This window comes from Aptenodytes patagonicus, chromosome 2, assembly GCF_965638725.1.
Source record: "Aptenodytes patagonicus chromosome 2, bAptPat1.pri.cur, whole genome shotgun sequence".
NCBI classification, from domain to species: domain Eukaryota; kingdom Metazoa; phylum Chordata; class Aves; order Sphenisciformes; family Spheniscidae; genus Aptenodytes; species Aptenodytes patagonicus.
In genome coordinates this window covers 130,820,406-130,847,362 of record NC_134950.1, presented here as the reverse complement: position 1 = coordinate 130,847,362, position 26,957 = coordinate 130,820,406, and the positions used below count along the sequence as shown (strand labels likewise).

The 26,957-nt window shown below is 36.6% G+C and overlaps 1 protein-coding gene across 1 annotated transcript in view; it reads left to right on the top strand.

The window, feature by feature from the left end:
• The window catches only part of KCNH8 (potassium voltage-gated channel subfamily H member 8), a 204,339-nt gene that overhangs the window by 156,747 nt on the left and 20,635 nt on the right, over positions 1-26,957 (top strand). Inside the window, exons 9-12 of the mRNA XM_076332319.1 lie at positions 2,471-2,670; positions 4,684-4,933; positions 9,497-9,711; positions 25,234-25,272. Of these exons, the coding sequence (XP_076188434.1) occupies positions 2,471-2,670; positions 4,684-4,933; positions 9,497-9,711; positions 25,234-25,272 (704 nt within the window). The remainder of the gene's footprint in view (positions 1-2,470; positions 2,671-4,683; positions 4,934-9,496; positions 9,712-25,233; positions 25,273-26,957) is intronic.

Below are 26,957 nucleotides of genomic sequence, written 5' to 3'. Positions count from 1 at the left end.
GAAGTGAATTTATTGCAACCTTGGAGAAACTTGAAGCCAGAAAAAAAAATAATCAAGTGTTAATTTAACAGATATATAACTTATAATATTCTTGTTTGATTTTTACCTGCCTCCTGGTATTAATTTTTGGTTTGCATTAATTTGAAATTACAATTTAAGACAAGTAATACTGTGAAGATAAAACATCTTATTCTATACAGTATTTCTTCTTAAAGTTGGAAAGAGAAGTTACTTATTAAAATTTGACCTGAATTCCTAGGATACCCAGCATCTTAAAATATTAATCAGATGTGTCCCCCTGCAGATGACCATACCATGTGCTGTCTTGTATTCTCTATGTTCTTTGAGCAAGGAATGTGCAGTTTTGTATTTATGAGACTGGAGGCCCATTCTAGTAGCTCCAGTCCTTTCTGGGATCAGAGGTGTTCCTCTGTTCCCTAAGCAACAAAAATGTAATTTAGAATATCCATTAAAATCAAGGCTACTTTATGAAATACGGTTCCTAGAAGTTTTTAACTTGTCCTACTTGGTTTTAAAGAATGGATTAATAGATTTCTTACAGAAAGCAGGGTGGGTCTGTGATTATTTGATAAAGAAATCTAATGCCTATCATAGCCAGCAATAGCTTGTCATCATCAGTAGCAGTTGTCTTCCAATGTACATACACAAAGACAGATTATCCCATGATAATAAAACTCTTGATTATATTTGTGCCTATAATAACATCATGGAGATCGCTACACTGTCCAGCTCCTAACCTTGGAGCCTTTTGGGAAACTTGTATCACATGTGATTTTTATGTATGCATCCATACACCACCTAATGTTTTATCCCTCCACCCATTTTTAAACTGATTATCACATCCTTAAAGAGGCTACACCATCTCTTTAGCCTATTTAGCTATGTCTGGCTGAATTGTTTCAGGCCTAGCTGCCATATTTTTAGTATAATATCCTGTATCTAGCATTACACCAGTCCCTCACATTTTGTTGCCCAAGCTTCTGACATTAGTGACTTAGCAATTCATTGCACGATCAGGAACAACACTTAGTTGATCCAGCTGATTAGTCTTAGAAATAAATTTCCAATTATGCTTACTTTTCTTTCTAATATTCATATCTGATCCTTTTCTTACTGCCCTGCTTTTCATTTATCTTCTTTTACTAACGGACTTGTATTGACCTAATCATATCATTGGATCACCTCTACAAGAATGCATACTGTATTGTGAAACTACATCACACTGCAGTGCTTTATCTGTTTTTCTGCACTCCCTTCACAATGAAGACATAGATATTGTTACTAGCGCCTTTGTTTTTTACTCAGCCTGTAAAAATTTTCAACACTCCAAACTAAAGAATTTTCTGCCTGTTTCTACCATGTAAAAGCGTTATTAACCACCAAAATGCATCCTTTCCTCCTCCTGTTCCCCCTTGTCTCTCCTCACTCATGCTGGACTTCTGTAAATTGCCATACAAGGTCAACATCTTGTTTGTCTTGTTTATAAATGAATTCCTTTGCCACTCTGAGGAATCTGTCTGCTTTCTTTCAAGCACTATAAAGATAGATGTCCCTTAAGAGTAATAATCAAGCTCTTTAATAGTTTTTTCAATAAACAATTTGTAAATGTGTATATTATATACCTCAGATCAATACCACATGACAGACAATCTAGCAGTGATTTCTCCCACTGATAAACAGCAAGCAATTTCTGCACAAACAAACCCAGATGACCTGTATCTGTAAACATTTCTTCAATTTTGCTTCTGGTCTTTTTATTCCCAAGCCAGGCTTTAATTGCAGACAAACTCCAGGATGTTCAAACTTCCTAATAAACAATTTCACACCATATTTGAACTTCTCAAGCAACATAAGAAATCAGACTGTCAGTTTGAATGTATCTCTTTTTTTAACCTGAATTTTTGCTTTACAATGGGTTTTTTCTGTCTTTTTTTTTTTTAACATCTTATTCCCCAGAATATGATACATCTCTAAATGTTGTTTGCCATCTCATTCCACTGCACATGGTCCACATTAGTAATTGCTTTTATTTACATGAGGTCTCTGAAATCTATTACATTCTATGTAGTTGCTAACTGATCATTTGAGTCTAGTTTTTCATACTGATTAATAGTTTCTCATTATTTCCTGAGCATGCCTGCCTACATGTGTTCATCTATTTCCTTTTTTCTTAGACTATAAACTTAATAGATAGATGGTACCCTGATTAGATAGCATCAGATGTGGTTGTACCCTGTCCCATGGCTGTGACTGCCAGTGACACAAAAAATGGAAATGAATAATCATATGAATACTATTGTAAATTACTCATGGAGTCTTGTATTCAAAAGCTTTACTATACCTATCAAGCAGGAAAGTGGTTTTCTGTGAAGATCCTGTTTATTTTCTGTGTTACATTTTAATGATCAACAAGTCACTCCACATTGCACATAATTTCTGTCCTCCCTAGCTCTGATGCATGCCTTGGTGTTTGGCAATGTGACTGCCATAATTCAGAGGATGTACTCCAGATGGTCCCTTTATCACACAAGAACCAAGGATCTGAAGGACTTTATACGGGTCCATCACCTGCCACAGCAGCTAAAGCAAAGGATGCTTGAATATTTCCAAACCACGTGGTCTGTCAATAATGGAATTGATTCCAATGAGGTAACCAAATAAGAGATATTGTGTGTTTGATGGTTTTGACCATGGACTTAGAGTCGGGGGGGGGGGGGGGTAATTTTCCATTTGTGATGTTGTGTTTTGTGTGAAGTTACATATGAAAAAATAACATGCCTAAAAATAAAGCTGGGTTATCCCAGGAAGAGGGTATGCTATTGAAAAATCTGGTTTAGAACATCATATCATATATTAAAAATTCAAAGTCCTCCATAATTCTGTAATGCTGAAGAGGGATTCATCAGAAACCTTTTGGATGATGCCAGCAGAAAGACCCCAGTGAACAGTTTTGCCTTTCACCGAACAAAAAATCTACTGGGCTTTTAGGTGTTTTTTAAAGGAGGGACTTCTGTACTGCCCTTTCCTCCCTCCTTCACCTTCTTTTATTTTTTGCAATACTGTGAACAAGTGGTTTGGCCTGAATTTTTATGTTATTCATTTCCATATATTTTTAAATATTGCAGAATGTAACATGAGAGTGCAATCAAAAGACAGATTTCTGGTCATGTCTTTGTTTGCTTGTTTTACATGACTTATCCAGGTTATGTATTACTATACTCCAGGAGGAATAATGGCTTCTCTCTGCTGGAGTGTTATTTGAATGAACCATTCCCTTCAGAGTTCTTGTTATGTATGTCATTATAAAACTCAGTGGCCCCTAAAGATAATGTGGAATAAGCAGAAAGATTTGGGTTTGAGAACATTCTTTTCCTGATATTTTTTTTTTTTGTGGTGTGCACAGCACAAAGAATGGGATTTTCAACAGCATCCTAGAAACCGAAGGAGCCTAGTAAGATTTACAAAGGTACAAAAACCACTTACATGTCAAATCTTCCCTAGATTTGGTTAAGGATCACCTTCAGCTTCTGTACCTTTAGTCACGCTGAAAGTGAGTGACTGCTGTATTACAACAGCAGCCTCTAGAGAGATCATCAATATTTCATGATTTGCCTCCTATCCACAAACTGCTTTGTCTAAGCCCACTTGGTCAAGTGTTGGCTGATTGCATTGCTCAGATGCCAGATCCCCTCAAACTACAGAGAAAACTATGCTTGTGGGCTTGCAGCTTGCATGGTCAAGAGCTCTGCCTATAGGCAGGCAGTATACTTTGCATCAATGGGACAGACACTTAGACACTTTTTTAAAAGCTCCACCTGAAATTTTGATGATTTGAGCAGTTATATGTCTTTCTCAGAAGTCTGTCTCTGAGCAGAAAGATGTTTCTCTCAAATTTTGCCATCCTGCAGCAGATCTTCTGTAAAACATATATAGATATCTTTAAGTGTTGGCCAGGCTACTTTGGGAATTTGCCTAAAATTAAGGCCAGGGAAAAATAGGAGGACCTTATGGTCTTTTAGTTTCCATAGGTTCTTCCACTGAGCATGCAGCTTGTCTCCATTCCTTTCCCAACTCTCCTTCAGCATACAATTGCATCATTAAAAAAAAAAGAACAAAAAAAAACACCAACAAAAAACCCCTCAGATGTTTACTACATAGAGGTTTTTTGAGTTATTCCTCTTCCAGTGGTTTTACCATAGAAGAAGCAATATAGCCTATTGATGAATTTTATACAAGCATTTTAAAGAAAATCTACACTAAGTTCATTTTTGCTCTGTTTTCAGTGTATATGCCACTGTATACAGTGGTATATACCTGAAGAGCCTACTGTGTTCTAACAGCTGAGAAGAATTTGGACAAGGTTAAATTGTGCATTAGGGGGAATTCCTACACACAGTGGCGTTGACTTTCTTTTTCCTTGTTTTTTTTATAAAGGCATATTTTTATTCATGTTTTTTTCTGGAATTTATCAGTGTTTATCAACATAAAGCTTTATTAAGACATAGCACACGTCTTATCAAGGGGATAAGAAAAATCAAACGGAAATCTTTGCATCAGTACAACATGTGGAGCACTACTAAATCAAATCACCTCTGCAAAAGAGGAAATAAATTATTTTACACTTTTTCTTCTTTTTTGCCCCTTCTTCTGTTTTTTTGACAGCTTTTAAAAGACTTCCCGGACGAGCTGCGTTCAGACATCACCATGCACTTGAACAAGGAGATTTTGCAGCTCTCCCTTTTCGAGTGTGCCAGCCGTGGTTGCCTCAGGTCTCTGTCTCTGCATATCAAAACCTCCTTCTGTGCTCCTGGGGAATACCTCCTCCGGCAGGGAGATGCCCTGCAAGCGATCTACTTTGTGTGCTCAGGTTCCATGGAAGTCCTGAAGGACAGCACGGTGCTGGCGATTCTCGGTACGCTCATAATCATAGCTTCAAAGAGAAAGAATGGTCCTCCAATGTAGGAGGACCTTCACTACTAACTGATGGCTTAGCATGTCCTAGTAGTCTGATGAGAAAGAATTCATTTGATTTTAATCTGCTATTCATACCTATGGACATCCACATTTTTTTTTAGTTTAAACTTACTTATTTTTTGCCCAAAGGAGCTTTCAATTGCTAGAGTGTTAGCTGTGCAATATATCACTTGTATCTTGATTTTCTTGTACTTATTCTCTCTCCTTTGCATGTAAGGAGGTACTTGCTAGCTTTTGATACAATTTGCTGCTTTCAACTAAATTTGATGATAGTATTGTCACCTCAAAGGACATTGGTTATCAGTTCCTAAATCTTTCATGAAAATTAGTGGCCAGGCAGTGCTCCCACTAATGCACCCAAATGAAAGAAAGCAATGTGAGCCTACTCTCATTCTTTGATGAATGCATATAAACACCTCTTGCAGGACAGCTATGTGATGAAAAACAAGCATTGTTGGCTATGCTCCCAAAAAAATTACTTCTTCAAGCTAATTGATGCAGCCAGCAGTCATCTGAGTATATTAGAACAGAGAAAGGCCAGAGGTTCTGTTCTAATAAATTTTGTTTAGTTGTTGTTTGCTAGATGACTGCTTTGACTTATCTAGGTTTAAGCATCTCTATCTGTAAATTTCAGTGATTGGCATCACATGCCTACTAAAGAGAGTCCCTTTATCTTCAGCTAAAGGATGATTAGACTTGTCTGAGTGAATGTTTATAAAGTGTTTTGATAAAATAAAATATAAAATTCTACTCTAAATGTAAAGAATTATTTTATTATGATTTTAATACCTCTTTAGACTTAAATGTATTCTTTCTAATAACTTTTAATATTCTTATAGAGCACAGTTAAAAAGAACATTTCCTTTTTTGCTTTCCTTCCTGTTTTGTGGGATTGCACTAGATTGTTGATAATGCAAGCTTTTGGTCTCCTGTAATTGAATTTCCTTTATTTTACTAACATGTATTTGATTGGTCTTTTTTAGAATATAAATGTGATACGTGTCTTATTTTTTTCATAACTCTTTCATTCCATTAGGTTGACAGTCCACATCACTCCATCACTCATTTGTAATTAGGAAGTTTTAGAATGCCTCCATTTTATTGGATCACATAGATCAAAGCTATAAAATATGGCTTAGAAAAAACATAAGCTTAAATACAGCAAAAGGTTAAGAGCTTCCCCCATTGGAACTATGATTTCATTAATGATTCTATTTTTAGGCACTTCTGAAAATGTTAATGAAAGCGTCATTGTGTAATGATGACAATGAAAAAAATAAAGAAGAGATTAGTGGATTTCTGAGAGAAGTTAATGAAATTGTAATGCAAAAACATAAACATAATACAATGAAATAATGTTTTGTTACATTGAATGGGAGCTTCATCATTTAAACCTAATTAACACCAGCAGAAGGTGAACGCATCAAACCTGTAGGTCCCTCTGAGAAACTGTATTACTGATGTGATGTAAATCCAAGAGAGCAGTTTTTTCCCTGGCAATGCTAGGTTACTTACAGTTCCCAGACCACTATTTTATAATTCTGTTATGATTCTAATTCTAGTGGATTAGTTTTTGTTTACTGAACCATTCTCACTAACAAGCAATACAGCAACAATGCAATGAAATGCTCTGATTAAATACAGCTGTTTGGTTCCTCTTGAGACTATTACTTGTTATCTTATAATGATGGTTAGGATATTTTTTATAGGGAAATATTTTTTAATATAACAGTTATGTACTGTTTAAGCATACAACTTGGATTTGTTAAAAAAATATTAACCATAAGTGATTTAAAAGGTATCCCTAAAGAGAAGACATTTATAACTTTGACTGCATGTTCCAGATATATTAACAAACAGATGTGTCTGCATAAACATTTATAAAGAAGTTTGTTCTCCAATGAAAAAGAAAGAAATAAAGAGCTATGAAGAATAACTTACATGATTCTGTTTATGTAACAAATGTTGATATTCAAGGTACAATCATTTCACTGCTGCAGTAATTCTACATGAAAATTCAGCCTACTACCTACAACCTTTGCTACATGATTTTCATTTGAAAACAAACATACATTAGCATTACCAGATCAATTGTAGTGTCTTTCAGGCTGACATTACTTCATCAAACACAGTAACTACAATCAAATACAACTCTAACTTTTTTTCCAATTTTTACGCATTATTGATACTAATACTGTTTGTATGCCTAAAAAGTTTTTAATTAAGATGTTTAAAGACAGTTTTGGTATATCTGAAATGTTTTTTCCCTTGTCCGTATTTACACAGCCAGCAGTAGATTAACATTGTCAGCCCTCTGCTTAGTATAATCAAAGAAATCTAAAGAATTGTTGATATTTACAGTAAAAAGTAAAAGTGAATTATTGCTTAGCTTTACACTATATTTTGTTATGTAAGCACTACATCATGTGATGAGCAATGACAAATGTTATTGTCATCTATCAGATTTACCTTTCCCAGACTGACCTAAGCTTGTACTAGCTCTCATTTATACTAATTGCAATTTTTAAGAGACCCCAAAGTAGCATTAATGTATGTATACTCCTAGCATAAAAGAAAATCCCTCCCTACGCTGGGTTTATGATAAGCACTTTTGAGAAAGTTGTACAAGCCCCATGTAAAGAGAAAAAATTACCAGTAGTATTTTAAAGTATAAAATTATCTTATTTAAGCAGCTTCAAGGATGGTTGGCTGCTTAGTTTAACTTACTCTTCGAGTACACCATTTCCTGTGTAATACCCAGTTGGAATCACATGCTGGGTGGATTTTCAGATTTTACAGTCTTCACTTATTAATCACAGAATAATGTAGGATTGGAAGGGACCTCTGGAAGCCACCCAACCTAAGCCTACTTAAAGCAGGGCCAAATTAGCTCAGCTTGCTCAGGGCGATGTCCAGGCAAGTTTTGAACATCTCCAAAGATGGCGATTCCACAGCCTCTCTGAGCCAGCCTGTCCCACTGTTTGACCAGTCTCATGGTGACTTTCATTTCCTGACTTCTAATCGCAATTTCTTTTGTTACAACTTGTGCCCAGTACATCTTGTTGCACTGTGCACTCTGAAGAGGACTTTAGCTCTGTCTTCTCTACACTTTTCCATTAGTTCGTGGAAGTTGAAGACGGCAATAACGCCTTTTCTTCTTAAGTCAGAACAATACCCAGTTTTTTCAGCCTCTCCTTGTACGTTATGTTCTCCAGTCCTTGACCATCTTGGCAGCCTCTTCTGCACTCAGTCTAGTATTTCAATATTCTGTCTGGGAAGCCCAAAACTGGACACAGTACTCCAGATGTGGTCTGACAAGTGACATATAGGGGGGAAGAGTCACTTCCTGCGACTTGCTGGCTGCACTCTTGCTAATGTTGCCCAGGATGTTCTTGGCCTTCTTTGCTGCAAGGGTACATTGTTGGCTCATGTTCAACTTGTTGTCCACAAGGATCCCCGGGTCCTCTCCTGCAGAGCTGCTTTCCAGCTGGCTGGTCCCCAGCCCATACTGCTGCAGAGAGGTTTTCCATCCTGGGTGCAGGATTTGGTGGTTGTTTTTTTTTTTTTTTTAACTTCATGAGGTTCCTATCAGCCCTTTTCTCATTCATTGAGCTTCCCCTGAATAACACCTTTGCCCTTCAGCATATCAACCACTCCCCCCAATTTGGTATTGCCCATAAACTTGCCAAGAATGCACTCTATCACACTGTCCAAGTCTTTAATAAGGACAATCTGCATTAACTTTTGAGGAAGACCTCTGGTTCAATGATTGCTCTTTGGACTTTATACCTCAGATCAGATGTTTATGGAAGCTTTTCATTATAAAATTTTTGTGCTCTTTAATATATGGTCAGTTGTGGTTTTTAATGCATCCTTTATTCTAAGGCAGTCTTGCCCATAAATGACAATATAAAGGCTTAAGAATTCATTCTAGTTTTTTTGACAGAAGTGCTATCGTGCTATACATCTATTAATAGCCTATACAACTAACATACATCATGAAGTGTAGCTATGCAGCCATAACGATCATAGATTGCAAATGTTTTGCAATCCAAATGCTAAGTAAAAGGGTCATTTGAACTGATGAGCTATGTTTAATCATGTCATTGTTAAAATGTTATCTTAACACCTGTCTGTTCTAACAAAAAACCCCAAGCTAGAAACATAATGTTCACTTTTTGAAATACAAAATCGCACCTGCTGTTAATTACCAATATAAATCTTAACTTTATACATACTTACTTGATTGCTCCCTTAAATCAGGTAGTTACATGTCTGGAAATTAGTCTTTGTACCTCCAATTAATTGCATATAAGATTGCACCTGCAAAAAAAAAAAAAGACAGCTTTTAGACAAAGATCCTTTAGAATGTTATTAATTAAACAATGTGGTAGTAACAATGGGATTTAAGATTTAGCAATTATGTTAAACAGATTTATGATTCAAAAATGAAGTAAAGAATTCATGCTTTGAAGATTATTAATTTAATATTTTCTTTTAGGTAAAGGAGATTTAATTGGAGCAAACCTATCCATTAGGGATCAAGTTATTAAAACAAATGCAGATGTTAAAGCTCTAACGTACTGTGACCTCCAGTGCATTATCCTCAAAGGTCTCTTTGAAGTACTCGACCTTTACCCAGAGTATGCTCATAAGTTTGTTGAAGACATACAGCATGATCTCACGTACAATCTAAGAGAAGGCCATGAAAGTGATGTAAGTATCTTTAAAGGTCTCTGCAGCTATTGTTACCTTTAAGATGTTTCTCATTCTTCAGCCAGTTCTCATAATTTTGTCACAGTAAAGAAATAATACACAGATTACATTAAAAGAACCGCTCATTCCATTTGTTTGATAATTCAGTCATTACCTACATGAATCGTTTATCAATTGATCAGATCATAAACAGCAAACGTGTTCTCTGCTTCTAATTTTTCCATTGAAAACATCATCTATGAGAGAACATTCTTCTTTATTATTCTGTCATTTTTTACTTATGTTTAAAAATAATTCATATTTATGTAAAACGTGTCCAAATAAAGGTATTTAACTATACCTTTTCTAGAAGCTCAAGTGCCAGCCTAAAGAGCATTCATTTCATGGATCATTGATTATCACTTCTTAGTTAAGAATGTCATCACACACATTCAAAATGAGAAATAGTTGTTTCTCATCACACTGCAACTAAAATGTGTTTTTCCATTTAAATGAGCAATTTAATGTGAAATAACAACAAGGAATTCCAGATAAAGCACTGCTGAAGGACTTCAGTATAGACCTACCAAAGTACTTCACTGATATTATGTAGCAAATATTTATATTCAGACTTTAATAGTGAAAAGATTTTATGACAGCTCTCCTTTTCTGACTTAACCATGTGAGCATACGATCTTAGTGGTAGCCAAACTTTCAGTTTGGTATTTAACTGTTCAGGTATTTGTCTTTGTATTGTGCTTCTCCTTATACACAGAAAGAAGTAACATTGAAAGCACATGACTGGGGACAAGGATACTATCAAGACAGGGGACGAATGTAATGCCAAGAAGCGTAAAGGGCACAAAAAGTTATCTGTTTGGGCAGACACCACAAAGAGCTGCAGAGCTTAAAGTTCCACACCCTGTGTGGCTGTTATCCTCCGTGTAGCATAGGCAGACACTCACTGTTATGAAGAGTGGCCTGTTGCTTGGCTGGTTTGTGAAGAAAAGTGTCAATGGATGCCCCACGTGCATGCCACTCCAGCACTACAGCTTCCCTGCGCATGCCCACTCACACATCTTTCTGTGCAGAAGGTCACGGTGAGTTCTGCACTGCAGTTGTCACCCAGGGGGAGTGTTGCTGGCCTGAGGAACCTCTAGGCTGACAGAACATTCTCTAATGCATGCAAGAACAGTGGGCCAAAACCCTTTTTCAGCTCAAACACTCAATTAACGCGCTATGTTTGTTGATTTTTCTATGTAAGTTTCTTACTAGGTGTACTTTGGCACAAGTGTTTCCACAGCAATGCTTTTTAAACAATTGGAGGGGAAATGTGTTAACATATAAATGCAAACTTGTAGAGAGGAAAATAATCAGGGCATTTCATTTGTTTGTCTCTTGAAAGAGCCCCAAACTTCCTGCTGCTGAAGAGAGCAGCTGAGAGAGTACACATCTGTTCTGAGAGCTCGAAGTTCAGTTTGTATAACCAACACATTTTCCTTGGGGAGGAATGCTTAATCTGAAAAGGAGTATAACTCCATGTGAAGATAGGGTTTGAAGCTGGTTGATTGCATTCTCTTCTCCAGTTTTGTCATGGACCTTGGTGAACCCCCACAGCATGTTGCTTCCTGCTTTTCTGTATGCTGACAAATCTGGGGATCACTGTGTCAGTTGCATACACGTTCAGCTTTTATAAAATCAGGGACAACTCTACCCAGTTAGAGTCGGGTGGGTGATGTACAGACTCTGCTGAGACCAAGCCTACACCAGCCTCGAAGGTGACTGAGCAGACAGGAAAAGAACCTCCTCACTCACTGTGGAAGATGGGATTTGAAGCAGTGCAGGACATATCAAAGGACCTTTTCTGCTTTAAAAAGGAAAATATTTGCAGAATTTGTGAATACACACTGTATTTTCACGGTACAAACCATTATCTTAAAATTAAAGGGAAGAAAAAAAAAATCCCGACACTGAGTAGCATCCAGTGTCACAAGCCCATATAGAGAACCCAAGACAGCTTATCATTGCGTCACTTTCTCCTACATCCTCGGGTTAACTATGCCCCCCCACTAGTATTTCTTTTGCAGCAGAACTATCCTCGGTCATGTGCATCTCATTTCTGATCCAACCATTTTACTTATCAATAAGGATAAAGAGCAAGAATAAGGTGGCCAAAAATTGTACCACCACAAAAAGAGGGCTCACCAAATGAGGGACGATACCTATGGCAGTAGCAAGCGTGCCTGGTCAACCACTCGCTTGCTCTGCTTCACCTAGAAAATACCATGTCTTCATGAATATAACTTGCATTCAGAAATTAGTTATCTGGCAGTTTACTCTCACAGAATAGTAAGAAGAAGGTTTTTGGAAGTAAAATTTGTGGGTATGAAAATATGACTTTTTTTTTTTAATATAGCATTATTTCTTGGGAATGTTGCTATGGGAGAGTTTGGCAGCTGTGACACTGTCTCTTGCTCCCTCTCTCTCTCCCTAAGTGAGATTTTACTTTTGCGTGTGTTTATGACTTCTGCAGCTTTATGGAAATTTTGGGTTTGGAGAGCTTTTCCACAATTAAACAGTAGATTGATTCATTTGAATAAGTCAGTTTCTCACTCTCTTTTTCCTTGGATGTTTTAAATTACTGCAAATTTGCAACTGAACGTGAATTTAATACTTTTGAAAATGGATCAGTAACAGTATTTAGGGTCAGGTGAACTGCAGGGTGAAATAGCATTAATTTCCCCCCTATGACTTGCCAAGTGCCTTTCAGCCCTGACCTAAAACGTTATTGCATTTTCAGCCACAGTCCACCAAAAGTGCCTTCGACTGTAGATTTCCTAACACTTTAAGCCAGCATTAAAAAGGTGAGGCTGCAGAAAGATGCAGTCCTGGTGATCCATTATTCCCTTCGTTCGGTGTTTCCTGATCCTGGAGTGTCAAAGTTGGATACTTAGCACTAGATCATGTAACTACCCTACCCACACAGAAATCTCTAGGAAAACTTTTTAAATCTGTTTTCTTGGTTCATTTGCAAGTCTAAGAGTGCATATAATAATGTGCTCCATCTTCGTTAAAATCCAAGTAAGGTGTAATGGTGGAAAAGGCTCCAGGACTTCCATAGCCATGTCACTTTTCAGTAAAACAAGGAGGAGCTGTAACCAGATTTCCCAGTCACAAGTAGAACTGTAGCTGTCTGGTTATAGAAAGATTGAAAGTGTTGTTTAAGCAATCTTGGAAAAAAAGCTCAGGAGATTTTAACTACAGGAGCTGGCAATCATGTACCTATTTCAGCCTCTAATGAGTAACAGACAGAGAAACAGAAGACACAAAAACAGGGAGATAAAGTTTCAGTGGTTCCTCATGGTAGCTCTAAAACTGGCAATCATTAAGCGATTTATGATTATAACCATTAATGTGTGTGCAATCACACTGGCAGTGCTATTATGCCATCTTTTTATATATTCTCATCACAGCAAGAGGCGAATTAGGAAAAAGTCTTTATGCTGATTATATATATTCTGTCCTTTCTTTGCTGAATTTTTCTCAAGAAACTCGTAACTGTTTTTGCAAATGTACTAAATGATTTCAGGACAGTTAGGAAAAGCTAATCTGTTTGGTAGCTGGAGTTGTGACATTAAAACAATTCAGCCATTCAGGTGTTTCAACCAATTTTTCTAGGTCTGTGACTATGATGTCAGAGTCATGAAATAGTTTGCTAAGTGACACAGATTTTGACACCCCACCTCACCCCACCCATATAATTTTGCATTATATAGTATAGATTGCATATATAGCAGGCAGTGAGTCAGATATCTGATTTGATAAAGATACACACTCGTAAGAAGGTTCTTACAACGTATAGTACAATTACATAAAATAAACTGGAAATTATTTTGCTATCCACCAGCCCTGGAAAACATGTACTATTTTATATATTTAGAGAGCAGTAGCAGATGTTCATAACTCTGACTAACCCTGTGAGAAACTCAGAATAGGTAAACATTTGCACAATATCTTTCTGGGCTTGGTAACAGTTTATTGTTTCTGGTTATTTCTTGTGTCTATGCGGAAGTGTCTACAGTGTAGACATCATTATTCATCAAAAAAAACCCCAAATGCTGGTTATAGCCAGACTGATAGAAAGAACAAGAGACCTCCTTGACACCTATGCCATCCCTCAAGCTGTAATGAAGTCCCAAAGGAAGATAAGACCCATGCAGGCACAATGTTTGACTCACTGGAACACTATCAATATGTGTCATTTTCAAAAAGAAAAGATGATATTCCTGAAGATTCAAAAATCTGTCTTTGCAGACAGGACTCATAATTAATAAGAATCTACTTTTCTTTTGTAGCCTTAAAAGTAGTGTTCTGCCTCTTACAAGAGCTTCCCTTCCCCCTCCCCCCAAAGGAGGAGAAGCTACTCTCTTTAAAATGAAAATACTCAGTCTCTGAAGCAAGGGGAAGGACTGTTTCCTTCAGTGCATCCGCAGCGTGAATGAAACATAATGACAAAGATGGCACGAAAAAAAGTGATAGATTCTTCCTTCAGTTGGGAACATTGAGTCTTACTGCAGCTTAGCCGGGTTCCTTGGTAATAAAATAAATAAATAGACAAATAAATTTTAAAAGGCAACCAAGAAGTAATAAAAACAAAGAATTTTTTTTTTTTTCTCCCCCCAGAAAGACATTGTCCGACAAAACAGGGCTTAATTCTTGCCCTTTGGAGAGGCTGATGTTTAGAATTTATTAAATTTTAATGATTGAGTTGTGAGCATTTTTAATATAATAAAGCTCAGGTTGCTATTAGCAATACCAAACAAACTACAGGGGATGTTCCTCATTTTCTACTAGGAAACCTGACAACTGGCCAAACCAATTGTTCTTAAAGGTGAAAACAGCTCTAAGCTCTGGAGCACACAACAGAGGGCACAGATTGGGAAGAAAAAATACCTACAAATTCTAATCTAAAACATGCTAAATTTTCTGAATCATTCCAGCTAAACATCAAACAAGTATTTTAAGATCATATATGTAATTCCATCTTATTCCTTTTTAATTGATTTATTTCTAGACTTTTATCTTTGTGCCAACTGGTAGTATAGCTCCTGTAGGCAGAAAAAAGGATAGCAAAAAATATTTTGAATGCAAACACAAAATTCAGCTGAAAGTCTGCCTAGCCACTGTCTGTTTTTCAGCTAGTAGATTATGTATTTGACATACACTCATTCTTGCCTCTTTAGTCATGCTTTTTCTAGATATTCTAATATAGGTTTGTTGAATTTATGGATGCTGCTTTCCAATATAGTAATAACTCAGAAGGAATTCTCTCTCTTACTTATTTGATTATCTATTATGAATCAGCAATGGAAACAGCATGACATTTCTGATTTTTTTAATGCTTCTTTATTGTCTGCATAATAAATAGTATTTTGCTTTAAAGAAAAAAATCAAAGTTATCCTATTTGCAATTCTATTGATACTAAGGAAAAAATAAGCATGTTTTGTTGGAAATAGTTGCTTTTAATTTTGGCAAGTGTTGTAAGATAAGAACACCCGATAGAAACTTCAGTCACGTAATTACTTATTGATGTGTTTAACTTTCAGGGCCAAAAAAAGTCCTATTTCTTGGGTATTACCTATGTGTTTATAATAAAACCTATGCATTGAAAAAATTAATTTCCAAACCAACTCTTACTACACTGCTACACTTAGTCATAATTCCCCCACCCTAGCTTAGATCATAGCTCATCCTGTACACTGCAGGATAATCACAGGTTGCAAAATATTTTTCATCATAAATAACTTCCATAGAAGATTTCCCAAATAATCCCAACCACGTTTTTAATAGAGAAGAGGGGTTTGCTACGTTACCCAGCAGCTGCGTAGAAAGAAGTGGCTTACCTTAGAAAAGTTAAAAAGCCCTACTTTGACATTTAGAGTAGGGTTGAACAACTTTGAGGAAAACTTGTCACTTTTAAACAAACTTACATGCAGTTAAGCACCCACCTTTGTCAATAGCTCACCTGGCAGAAGATCGTGTACTATTACTGCAGGTGTAACTCACTGGTGTTTATTGTCTGTGGCACATAGTCGGTATAAATTCTGCAAAACAGGAGACCGGTCAATGGCAATTTTTGTGTTTCTATACAAGCACTATTAGAGCAGGTGGAATACAGAAGTGAATAAATCACCTAAAGCAACAGAAGTCTAATACTGGGGGGGGGGGGGGGCAACTTAGATTCCTTAGATTCCTGTTTATTATCTTTCTCTTTAGTCCATGTGCACTTGGCAGCCAGACAGAACAAATTCACGTTGTTCTATTAGAGATCCTAAGTGACTGATGGCTGTGCATCCACTGCTTCCTGCCTGTCAGCCACCATATTTTCATTTCTCTTTTATACCTCTTTTGATATGAGATGGAGTCTGCAAACTTCTCATCTTCTCAGTGATTACAGTATAGGAATGAAGGTGCTCCTCATACTATCAAAAACTAAAATAATTTTAAAATTGTGAATGTCTAATTAACGTTGAGACATGATTCCTGATGTGTTCACTGGAGTAGGTCTCTTACCTGCCTCTGTGCATGGACTACTCTGCAATCAGTGCTGCTGTGAAATATTCCTCAGTGTCCTTTCACTTTTTACAAGCTACTCAGATTTTTCGTTCATGCTTCTGGGACCACCTGGAATTTTTTTTTTTCCTTCTTCCCTCTCTCTCCCCCTCTCCATCTTCCCAAAATAAATTACCTTATTGCTGAACAAGGCAGTAGTCATACAACTTCACTTACGCAGCTCAACTTCTATATTTCTATGGAACAAGTAACAGAATTGTGCAGCTATAGAAGGGCACGACCATTGACAAAAAAAACAGAGCAGTTCCTTCACCTGTTTTACACTTCCTTTCAAATTTCAAATGAATGAGAAGGATTTTGAGAATAAGCTTTGCCATCTAACTCTCTGCAAGATATTTCACGGGTCTCCTACCTGTATTCATGACACTAAGCATGTTTTGATTGATCTTTGGCTAAGGCGGATGCTGGTTTCAGACAACAGATTCTGCTGCAATACCCTCCTCCCTGTGCAGTGTTATAGTCAGTCCTTCCTCCACTCCCTCAACCTGGCAATTACCTGCTTCACTCAGCATGGGAGTGGGGCTGACCTGGAACTATAGTGTGAGCCAGGTTTCACTCCCTTTTGTTGTCTGCTAACTCATAAAGCTTGTTTACTTGCAGTCATGGGCGAGCATGATGTGTGGTGCCTCTGAGCTATCAGTTCACCCAGTACCCCTCAAGATAATAATCTCACTATCATGTTTCTAACATATCCTTCAATATGGTACACTGCTGAGAAGTAATGGAATAAGGAAAAATGTAATTCAAAAAGGACAGCCTGGTATGCCTTTTCTCTTGCAGGCTTGGTGGCCTTTTCATTTTCTTTCCTAGTATCTTTACCTGAAGAATTTATTTTTGTTGGTATGCTCCTGTCTCATTTCTGTAGCCTTCAGTCATTCTAATGTTTTTGAAAATAACAACACACAGCCACCAATGCTGTCTGGTTTTGTCTCTCTAATAGTTTATTCTTCTGATTTGTGGTCATTTTCCAGTTAGAAGATTCATCCCACCACAACTTATTGATGCAATTATGTCATTTTTTTTTTTTTCATTAATTCTAGTGTTTTTACAAGTCTCTTCCATTTTACACCTAAACCAAATAGGTGATTTGCCGTAAGGATGAATCCCACAAGATGTGGAAGAGGCCAAAGGGGAGGAGAGGAAAATAACACATTTAGTTTTGTCTGGGAATATATTACACATATGTGACCCATCCCAAAATTCCCACCCCTGTGGTCACCCTTTTACTTCTGTGAATGGGTTAAGAGACAGGACTTATGAACATTAATTATACATTATTTATAATGAGACTATTCAAAGCATGTATGTAATTAGGATTTTCACAATTGGACCTTAGCACTTTCTTGACAAATACAAACAATTTTCACTGTAACTAGAATTAAAATGTTTAAATCAGTAACAAAATTTTAATTCTAATTATAGCTTTTGAGACATTTTGAATGCTCTCCATTCTCATTCATGTCACTTCCTGGGATTATTGCATTCTGCATCGAATTATAAAGCTTAAGCAGGGGGTTACATGTTGAAAAAAAATCCAGGCTAGCAAAGCAGCTTATTGATGTTTTTAGAGTGTGGTGTGAGAAGGATATAAAACACTGTGTCAAACAGAATTTTAGCCAGAAAAAGCTCCTGGCTTTCAGAGAGTATTGCCTTGGAATCTAACCATATTTCTATTTTAATTACACAGGGATACTAGATGATAACTTTTTCCAGTATGCTTCACTGTGCCTTAGGAAACATGATCATGTAACTCTTACAATATTAGTATTATATCTTTGCCTCTACATTGGAAAAAAATGGAAAATAAAGTTAATCCTAATGTATCTTAACCTCAAAATGGTATGAATTTAGAGGGTGGATTTTTTTTTTCCCATAATTGCTTTTATTTTGCATTGATATAACAACGACCAGATAGTGGCCTTAAATTTAGAAGCATTCTTACAGTAACCTATCCTTTTATTATTCTGTGTAAAGTAAGACTAATTTGCGAAGGAAATGATAATACTTACCACAATTTCTTCTATAAGAACATTGGTTCTGAAGGCACAGACTACCGTGAGATGTAATGAGCATGTCAGACTGCCTTATATGGTAAAGTTCCTGTATCACTTGCAGGGTCATTATAACCTCAGGATACATGCTGAAACGTAACTGTCTATGATCAGTGCAACTTGTGTATCAAGTAGGCATTCTACATGGATACAAGTATCCATTCTCAATTTTATTGATCTGGCAGCATTTTTAGTGCATTTTTTTAAACATCATAGAATAGTAGAATATCTGAGGTTGGAAGGGACCTCTGAAGATCATCTAGACCCACCCCTCTGTTCAAAGATATGAAAGCATATAAAAATGAAAACAAAAAATCATTTATGTACAAATGCGCTCTAAGACTTTACTGATATAAAAACAACTATATCAGCCTATTTTTCTCTTGAATCATCTGTACCTTCACTCAGTAAAACCAGAGCTACAGAAGCTACCTACCAAGAGTAACTAGGGTTCTGATGAAAGTTTAGTTCCTACCGAAGACATAGAGATCACTTTTTCAGTGCTGTGATAAATAACATGATTGTACTAACAAATATACAGTATATACATATACACTGTATATACAGTAGAGTACTGCATATATAGTAAGTATTCAGGGACAGGCTCCACTGATAATCACACTATGTTCATTCCTTCAGCAAAATTGATATTGGATTTCTCTGACACTGGGTTTGGTTTTACATCATGGCACTTCAAAAACTGAAGCAATTTTATTCACTTATTGAGTGTCTATGTTGTCTTAGTTTCTAACCTACACAGAACTTTTTGAGTAACAAAGCTGCCAAGAGCTCCCAAAAGCTACGTGCTCAGCTTTTCTGTATTATGCATAAATAGAAAACACAAATTGCATCTCAGGGGAAGGAAATTATGATGGTTCTCCTACTTAACAAAGTTATATACTTAGACTTCTGCTGATATCTTTACATGCCAGGACATGACTTCTTGCCCTGAGGTGAAATCATGTGAATCGTTTTCACAGGTACTGTAAGTCTGCTGTCTTCCCCAAAGTTTTAACTCTGAATATGTCTAGGGGCCAGATGTGTGCTCAATTTGCACTTTTTTTCCTTTCTGGTAGAACTGACTAGAGGTTAATCTACTGATCAAGTTGCCACCCAAAAAGCAAAATATTCATTATTTAGAAGAAATGTTTCGGGGGGGTGGGGTGGGGTGGGGGGACACGGATGACAAACAAACAAACAAAAAACAACCTAGATTTTAAATTAAGGAAACAGATTATGCCTGTCCCAGCCGCCTTCTTTGTAAGGTTTACCCTGAAAGCCAGACAAAGCTGGACTTCCTTTAAAATTCTCCACAGATATGTTGCTGTCCTCAGTGAGTCACTTCACACTTGTCCCACTGATTTGGCCTCTGAGTGCTAGCAAAACAGCTGGGCAACGTTGGGGATGCTTGGAAATGGGCAATTGGCAGGTAATAAAATTCTCTGGGAGAATATTTTTCAAGATCCACTTCATTGTCTTCCTCTTTTCTTTTCAAGAGCCTCTCTGAAGTTAGATACACATATTTACAGAAAAAGTAGTATGAAGTTTCATTTAAAGATAAAGCTGACAATACAAACTTAAAAGCAACTCTTCCACAGTGCCTACAGCCTCGAATTGAGGAGTCTAATTGGATATCAATCCACAGGGCCAGTCCTGCAAATATTTATAAGCCTGTGTGAAATCTCAGAGTTGCATGAACTTGAGCATATACCTGAGTATTTTCAGGAAGGGAAAGAATTTTGAGTTTTATTGCTTTGAAAGCTGTTAGCGTTCATTGTAACTTCTATTATGTAAACCTTTACATGACTGCAATCAAACTGTAGGAATATTAAAAAGTATATCTTTTGTCTGCAGTAATCTGCAAGCTTTTCCAAAAATGCTATCTGCCAGAGCAACGTACAGTCAGTGCCAGGTCTATTGTCTATTTTAACAATTCCTCCTTTTGCCTTCTTTTGACCTTATTGACAGTATCTTCCTTAATTTTTTTTTTTTATTTATTTTTATTGGCACAGGTTTGCTATAAAAGATATCTGTTCAGAGCACTTTTTTTTTTTTTCTCAGGTTCTGAGAAAAACATCCTACATCTCTATCAGACATAGGATAATGACTTAACAGACGATTGCAGAGCTCATGGCAATTCTCAGTTATTGGTCACCTAGGATAAATTACTGGTGACAGATCTGCTGTTCAGCTTTTGCTGCTAATTCAATATACTCTATTATTTTTTCAGACACTATTTTTTTCTCCTGTTTTGGGGTGGGGAAGAGGGAAGTAAGAATATAGAAGTAAAAATGACAAGTTATACCAGCCACACTTACCATTTATTTGATTCTTGATTTGGAGCAAGTGACAGAGAGGTTAGTTTTTGTTTCTGTGACATGATTTATCTTTTTAACATGAAATGTAATAGATCCTCTGTTGTTAATAAAACAATCAAAGTATAATTAAAAAATTTTTTTAATGAATGCAGTGAACTTAACATCCAGGTTTTAAAGAAATATGTGAAAAGTAAACTTTTAATACTAAATATAAAAGCTCATGTGAGAAATTTGAATCCAAGAAAGTATTAATTTGCAAAAAAACATTATCCAAAGCTAACCACAACCAGCCAGTTATTGAACACTTGTCCTAACTTCACAGGCTACAATCATTTATTCAAAAGACAAGAATGATGCAGGATAATGACTTAACAGAAGATTGCAGAGCTCATGGCAATTCACAGTTATTGGTCACCGAGGATAAAATACTGGTGACAGATCTGCTGTTCAACTTTTGCTGCTAATTCAATATACTCTATACTGTAAGTAGGATCAGAGAATGCTGAAAGCATCTGCTTCCACAAAATACGTTTTCTTTATCTCTCCATTAAGCAAGGAAAAGAGATAAGAATAAACCTGAGAAAATATAGGAACAAGCCAATGAACTATAGAAAGTCTTAAAAAGAAAAAAAAAAAAAAAAGAAAAAAAAAGAAAAGAAAGAGAATAAGGGGTAAATTGCTTAGAAAATGTAGCTATAAAACAATTATATTTAACCTGACAAACTTTTTGCGAGTGATTGACTCCTTTGTGATTTAAAGGATTTGTGATATTTCACTGAAAATTTTCCTGATTATGGAAAACTGAGGCATTAAGCTTTTCAGCAGTACAATAATCCCTTGTTATGTATTTGTATCTTTTCCATTACCATACAGTAAATTTGCAAAGAATAGAACATATGGCATGCATTCTTGGTTTTTTTTCCCCCACACTGCCAATGTTCCTAAATGGGTTTTTCCTGTTTCCAAATGCTAAGAACATTAAAATTCTAGTTTGATTTCAAATCCTTTCCTGAAAGTATACGTTATCCTTTTGACTCCTCAGATACAAAGAATTATTCATATATTTTAGGACCCAAGAGTTACAAGCAAATCAGCAAAATTATGTTTCTATTTTTGTTCCTACTTCTCATGAAGGCAACAGGAATCAGGCCAGTAAAAGCTGATAACATTCTTTTGAGCCCAAACATGCAAATTTAGATACCTGGACATTTAATGTATTAACCCCAAATTTAGCTGCATCTCTATATTTCACTTTTTAGAGTTTTATAATTGGAATTCATCTTGAATTATTGTACAGCTAATTACCTGGTTTGGCTGCAATTCCTGGTGGAGATTCTTCTATTAAAGACTACTGTCTCTTGACCCTGGAAAAATCTTCAGATCCCTGGCTTTCGACAGCAAACCACCAGTGTTTTCAAATGGGGAAACGTTCTTTTTGTGCTTATAATAAGCAATGATAAAGATTACTGAATTTTTAAGCTCTATATATTAACATATTAAACAATTACAAGATTATAGATTTGAGATTACATACATGGAAGAATTCAATATGAGTCTGCTTTTGGTACATGATCTATTATTGTTTTATCTTGTGAAATTAAATTTCATAGCTGGTTTCACAAGACATAAAGAGACACCACGACTGAAATTAAAAATTGAATTAGATTCCTTGACAGTATCTTACACAACTCGGGCTAACATCAGTCTTTTTGGTTTTTTCCTAATACACAGCAGGGGAAATACCCATGTTTTTCTTTCAGCAGCCTTTATCCTTTAAGAGCTGTACTCCATTTTAAAAGACTAGAATGTGAGCTATTTTGTATTTTCTTTCTTTTTGCATAAGGAAAAAAAGCATGTTATAGAAGGTTACGCTAGTGTGTTGCCCTAAATAAAAGGTCTTAGCAGATCAGAAACTAGGACAGCACCTCATAATTATTTACTCTGATACTACATTTTTACAGAAATAAAGCTATGTGCATGGCAAGATCTTTAAATTTACTGCCCTTTGACTGGCTTTATCCTTGTTCTTGTGTTTTTATTTCCTTTTTCTCTTTGAGAATGGTATTTTTGCAGGGAGAGAGAGAGAAGGGAGTTGCTGGAGAAGGTTTAAAAGCCAAACTTTTGAGAATTCTCTCTGGTCACAGATTAATTATAGTTTCTTTTACCAACTTTCAACTACCAAGCCATAAAGTCCAGGCCCCTGTTTTATGTGTGCAAGATACGATGTTCAAAGTTACAAGCAATAAACATGACTGCAGTGTATTAATACAGACGCAATTACAACACTCTCTACTGTGGTTTCTGTGCTATGGACAAAATAGTTTATAGGTTCAGAGTTTATGTAAAAGTATCAATTTATCCAGACTGAAACTGTCCCCAGTGGGCTAAAGGGGTCAGTTTGGGGAAATGAAAGAAGTCTGATGAGTAGTTTTTCACATCACCTGCTCCCTGTTCATACCTATCTGCCTTTTCTGCCAGCCTTCCTCCCGAGGACACTCCTTCCCCTCCCTGCAAAAACCAACCTGCCTTTAAAAATCCCTTTACCTTTCTGCTGGTAAGGCCAGAAGGCAAGAAACTGCTGCCACTACCGTCATCTCCTCTGCAGCCAGTTTCTCCCTGCTGCAGTGACCAGCAAGGATTAACCCTGAGAGCAGAGGAGGACCGATGGGCAGCTGTGGCTGCTGTGTTGGTGAGCAGAGGAGTGAGCGGTCCTGGCAGCCGGGGAACAGTGCTCCCAACTGGTCACGGAGCTGAAAGCCCAGCCCAGCTGAAAGACTCCAGCAGAGCTGTGGGAAACACCACCAGGACATCTGGGAGACACCCATATAATGATTTCTTTGTCTCTGTTTTCAAGATGCACAGTCAGGGTTAACATATGTGCTCAGAAGAAGAAAAAAAAACAAAAGTGAGGTGAAATCTTCATCCGCATTACAAACTACAAATGACAAGTCACTTTTAAAGCCTTCAGCAGGCAAATTCATACTTTCTAAGATCTTTAACATTCATACTGAACCTGTGCCTAGAAGCCAAGCAAACAGATGCCCCAAAATTCTGGGCACTATTGTAAATTATTCTTCTTAAACATATGTGCAAAGTGGGCCATTAGTACTTCCTAATTCTGACTTTAATATTTTAGTACATTTCCAGTTTCCTGTTCTCCTGAATCTTGAAGGAGATGGTGTTTCTTCAATTGGCATAGATTACAGTGCAAGCTGGGAGATTTCAGTATCTGAGATCTCATCCTCTGCTAACATCATCTAGTAATTTTTCTCACTCAGGAAGAACACAGCAGTTATTTTATTTACATAGCCTAATTATTGCAGTTGTTCTGTTTGGCAGTTATTAGAGTGTTATTGCTAAATTTATTGAAACACCTGCTACTGGCTTGGCTGTTGTAGAGTAGGATTTCTGCTTACACAAACTTAAATATTGTGTATTTGTATATTATACCACTACTAGTACCCTCATTTTTATGAGCAACTACAAAGCAGTTTTCAGGTTAACCTGAAAGACTTGTGAAGAAGGAAAAAAAAGAAAAAAAAAAACCCACACAACTATTTTTTCCAAATCTGTGCCTAAAATTTGTGTATTTAGGAGTTCTGAAGACTGTTATCAAACAAACTGGGAAGTCCCAATGACGTCCAGACAGGCTTAACTTCTTCTACCTGAGTTTGGAGAAAAATAAACTGATGCTATGAATTTAAAACTGATGGGTGTTAAGCACTTTTTATGTTGACATGTGGGTTTAGGAAAGCTGAAAATCACTTCTGAAAATTCTACCTGGCAGACAAAAATTTTCCTATAAATACAGCATGTAGGCTGTCAGAGACTTGCCCGTGGTCGAGGTGTGGACATTCAAATAAACAACAGAATGTTTATAACACATTATTTAGCAGTTCCAGTGGATTTTAGTATAGTAGCTACACATTAAACTTTGCATGATTTTTTCTTCTTCCTTTTCTTTTGCTTTCTGTTTAATCCAAGAAGGGAAAATATCATGGTCTATGAATAGCTGTTAGGCACTTATCTCCCTCAGGATTATATTGGTCCTACTTGCTTCAGTCCCATCACTGCCTTTGAAAATTGCCCAAAGATGCTACAGTTAGTTAGATCATCTATATGTAAGGACTAGGCTGGCACACGAGCTAAAGCTACAAAGAGATAGGGCCAAAGCAGAGCACTGTTCCTGCATGGGATTCCATCAAACCAGCACCGAAACCAACCAGGCATACATTCACCCATCTATATTCATTCACAGGTTTGGAACCTTGACCCAACTTTTTATTGAAGTAAAATGTTATTTTTGCAGGAACTATCTTTTTAATAAAAATAAAACATTTTTTTTTTCCCCACACCATCTGTTTCCAAGGAGCATCCTTAGTTCAGTGCTATGTCACCATTTAATTTAATACAGCTGTTTTATCATGAAATTCTTCTCCTGTATCAACATAAATGTTTTGGTTTAGATGTTTGTATGCTCTTGGAAGCCAATACTGTGCAGATGCACATATTTGTTACTTTTTTGTTTTGTTTTTTTCAGGTAATATCAAAATTATCAAACAAGTCTATGCTATCTCAGGTATGTTGGTCACATTTTAAATACACCAAGCTTGACTTTGAAACATGCACACAGTTATGGCCAGAGCAAAGCTGGAAAAACTCCAACTAACTTCCATGGTTTCAGAATGAGACTTTAAATAGCATCCTGCAGACAGTTCTGCCACTGTCCATTTTATGAGTAACAGCTTATGATCTTTTCTTCCAGGTGCTGGATTTGGATATCCTACTACAGCACCTGCATTTTAAATACATGGTTACCCAAACCAAAGTTTTGAATACGGGTAATGCTCATTCTCTGTAGAGTATAGGCTGCATCAGCGCTAGGTCTTGTACAATTTGATCATCATGACAGCCTTCAGATGACTCCTATAGTCCACAACAAGACTATTATATTTTATATAGACAGGTCTTTTGCCTCTGTTTTAAATTCCTACTTTTTCATACATCTCAGATGGAAAGGACCTAGTTCACTAAATCTGTCAATGTAGACTAAGAGAAAAGCATTCACTCAATGGAAGTGTGTTGTAACATATAGCAAAATTAAACCCATGCTGCAAAACATTTAGACAAATACTAATAGGGGTTTAGAACGTTTGGATAAATTCCCCAAATCTGCATTTTCACCCAGCCAATCTTACTTGGCCTGAATGCGGGAAATTTGACTGTACAAGCTCATCTGAGCTTTTCTATCTAAAGTTAACAGTCCCTTAATCAAGCTTAAGAAAAGTAGCCTGAAAAAAAATGAATAGCAACCTTTTCTGAAACCATGAAGTTGCATTTGGCTGTACTCTTCACTGAGATGTGTGGAGTTTGTTAATTTGACCTGGAACCTGATTCTGCCTTAGTCCATTCACCTACCACCAATAAATACAGTAAGTTGTACCATGGGAATAAATGGAACTATTTTTGAGTTATAGCCTGATCCTGACATGAGCTCAGTTGGCATATCTCAGCATGTATAACCAGTGTATTTTGTTACCATGAAACAATAACAAACAATACATTGCTCTCTTACACTATGCTTTAATTAGTACATAAAGTACAGAACCCAGGTCTATGTTGCCTCTAAATTGCATTGGTTCCAATATTGAGCATTCAAATTGCTTTTTTTAAAAAAAAACGAATGTAGCTCTGCTTTTCGATGACTCAGTTCTGAAGCTGACACTGTCACACTACTGGTGCATTAACAGGACTTTGTATAAACTGAAAAATCTGCCTACTATTCCAGCAGTGGTTTCAGTTACAACTAAGAAGGATGCAGAGAACATTCAGGCTTGACCTGAACTGGTGTAAATGCTATTTATACATTACAAATGGTTCTGAATGAAAATGTAGAATTGTATGAATTATCAGCCTCCGTTCTTTCCCTTGGTCCACCAGGAGTCTGAGAGTGTAACATTCAAAAGAAATAATACCTCAGTAAAGCAAGATTAATCTACTCAAAGTGTACATATAGCACATGGCTTGTAAGAACTAGTCATGTAATCTTTCCTGGTAACAAAAAATATTGCAGTGAGTTCACTAGCTATGTTGCTAGTGACCTTTTTTAATTTGTTTGTATTTTTCTCACGTATGCACATATAGCCATAGTTGAAGAGGGAAGCTATGGAAGAGTTCCAAAAGAGCGTTCTCTAATGAGAACTGAAAGCTGTGCTAGATCTGGGTTTGTTCCAGGGCGAACACCAGCAGAAATTGTGTTTCTGC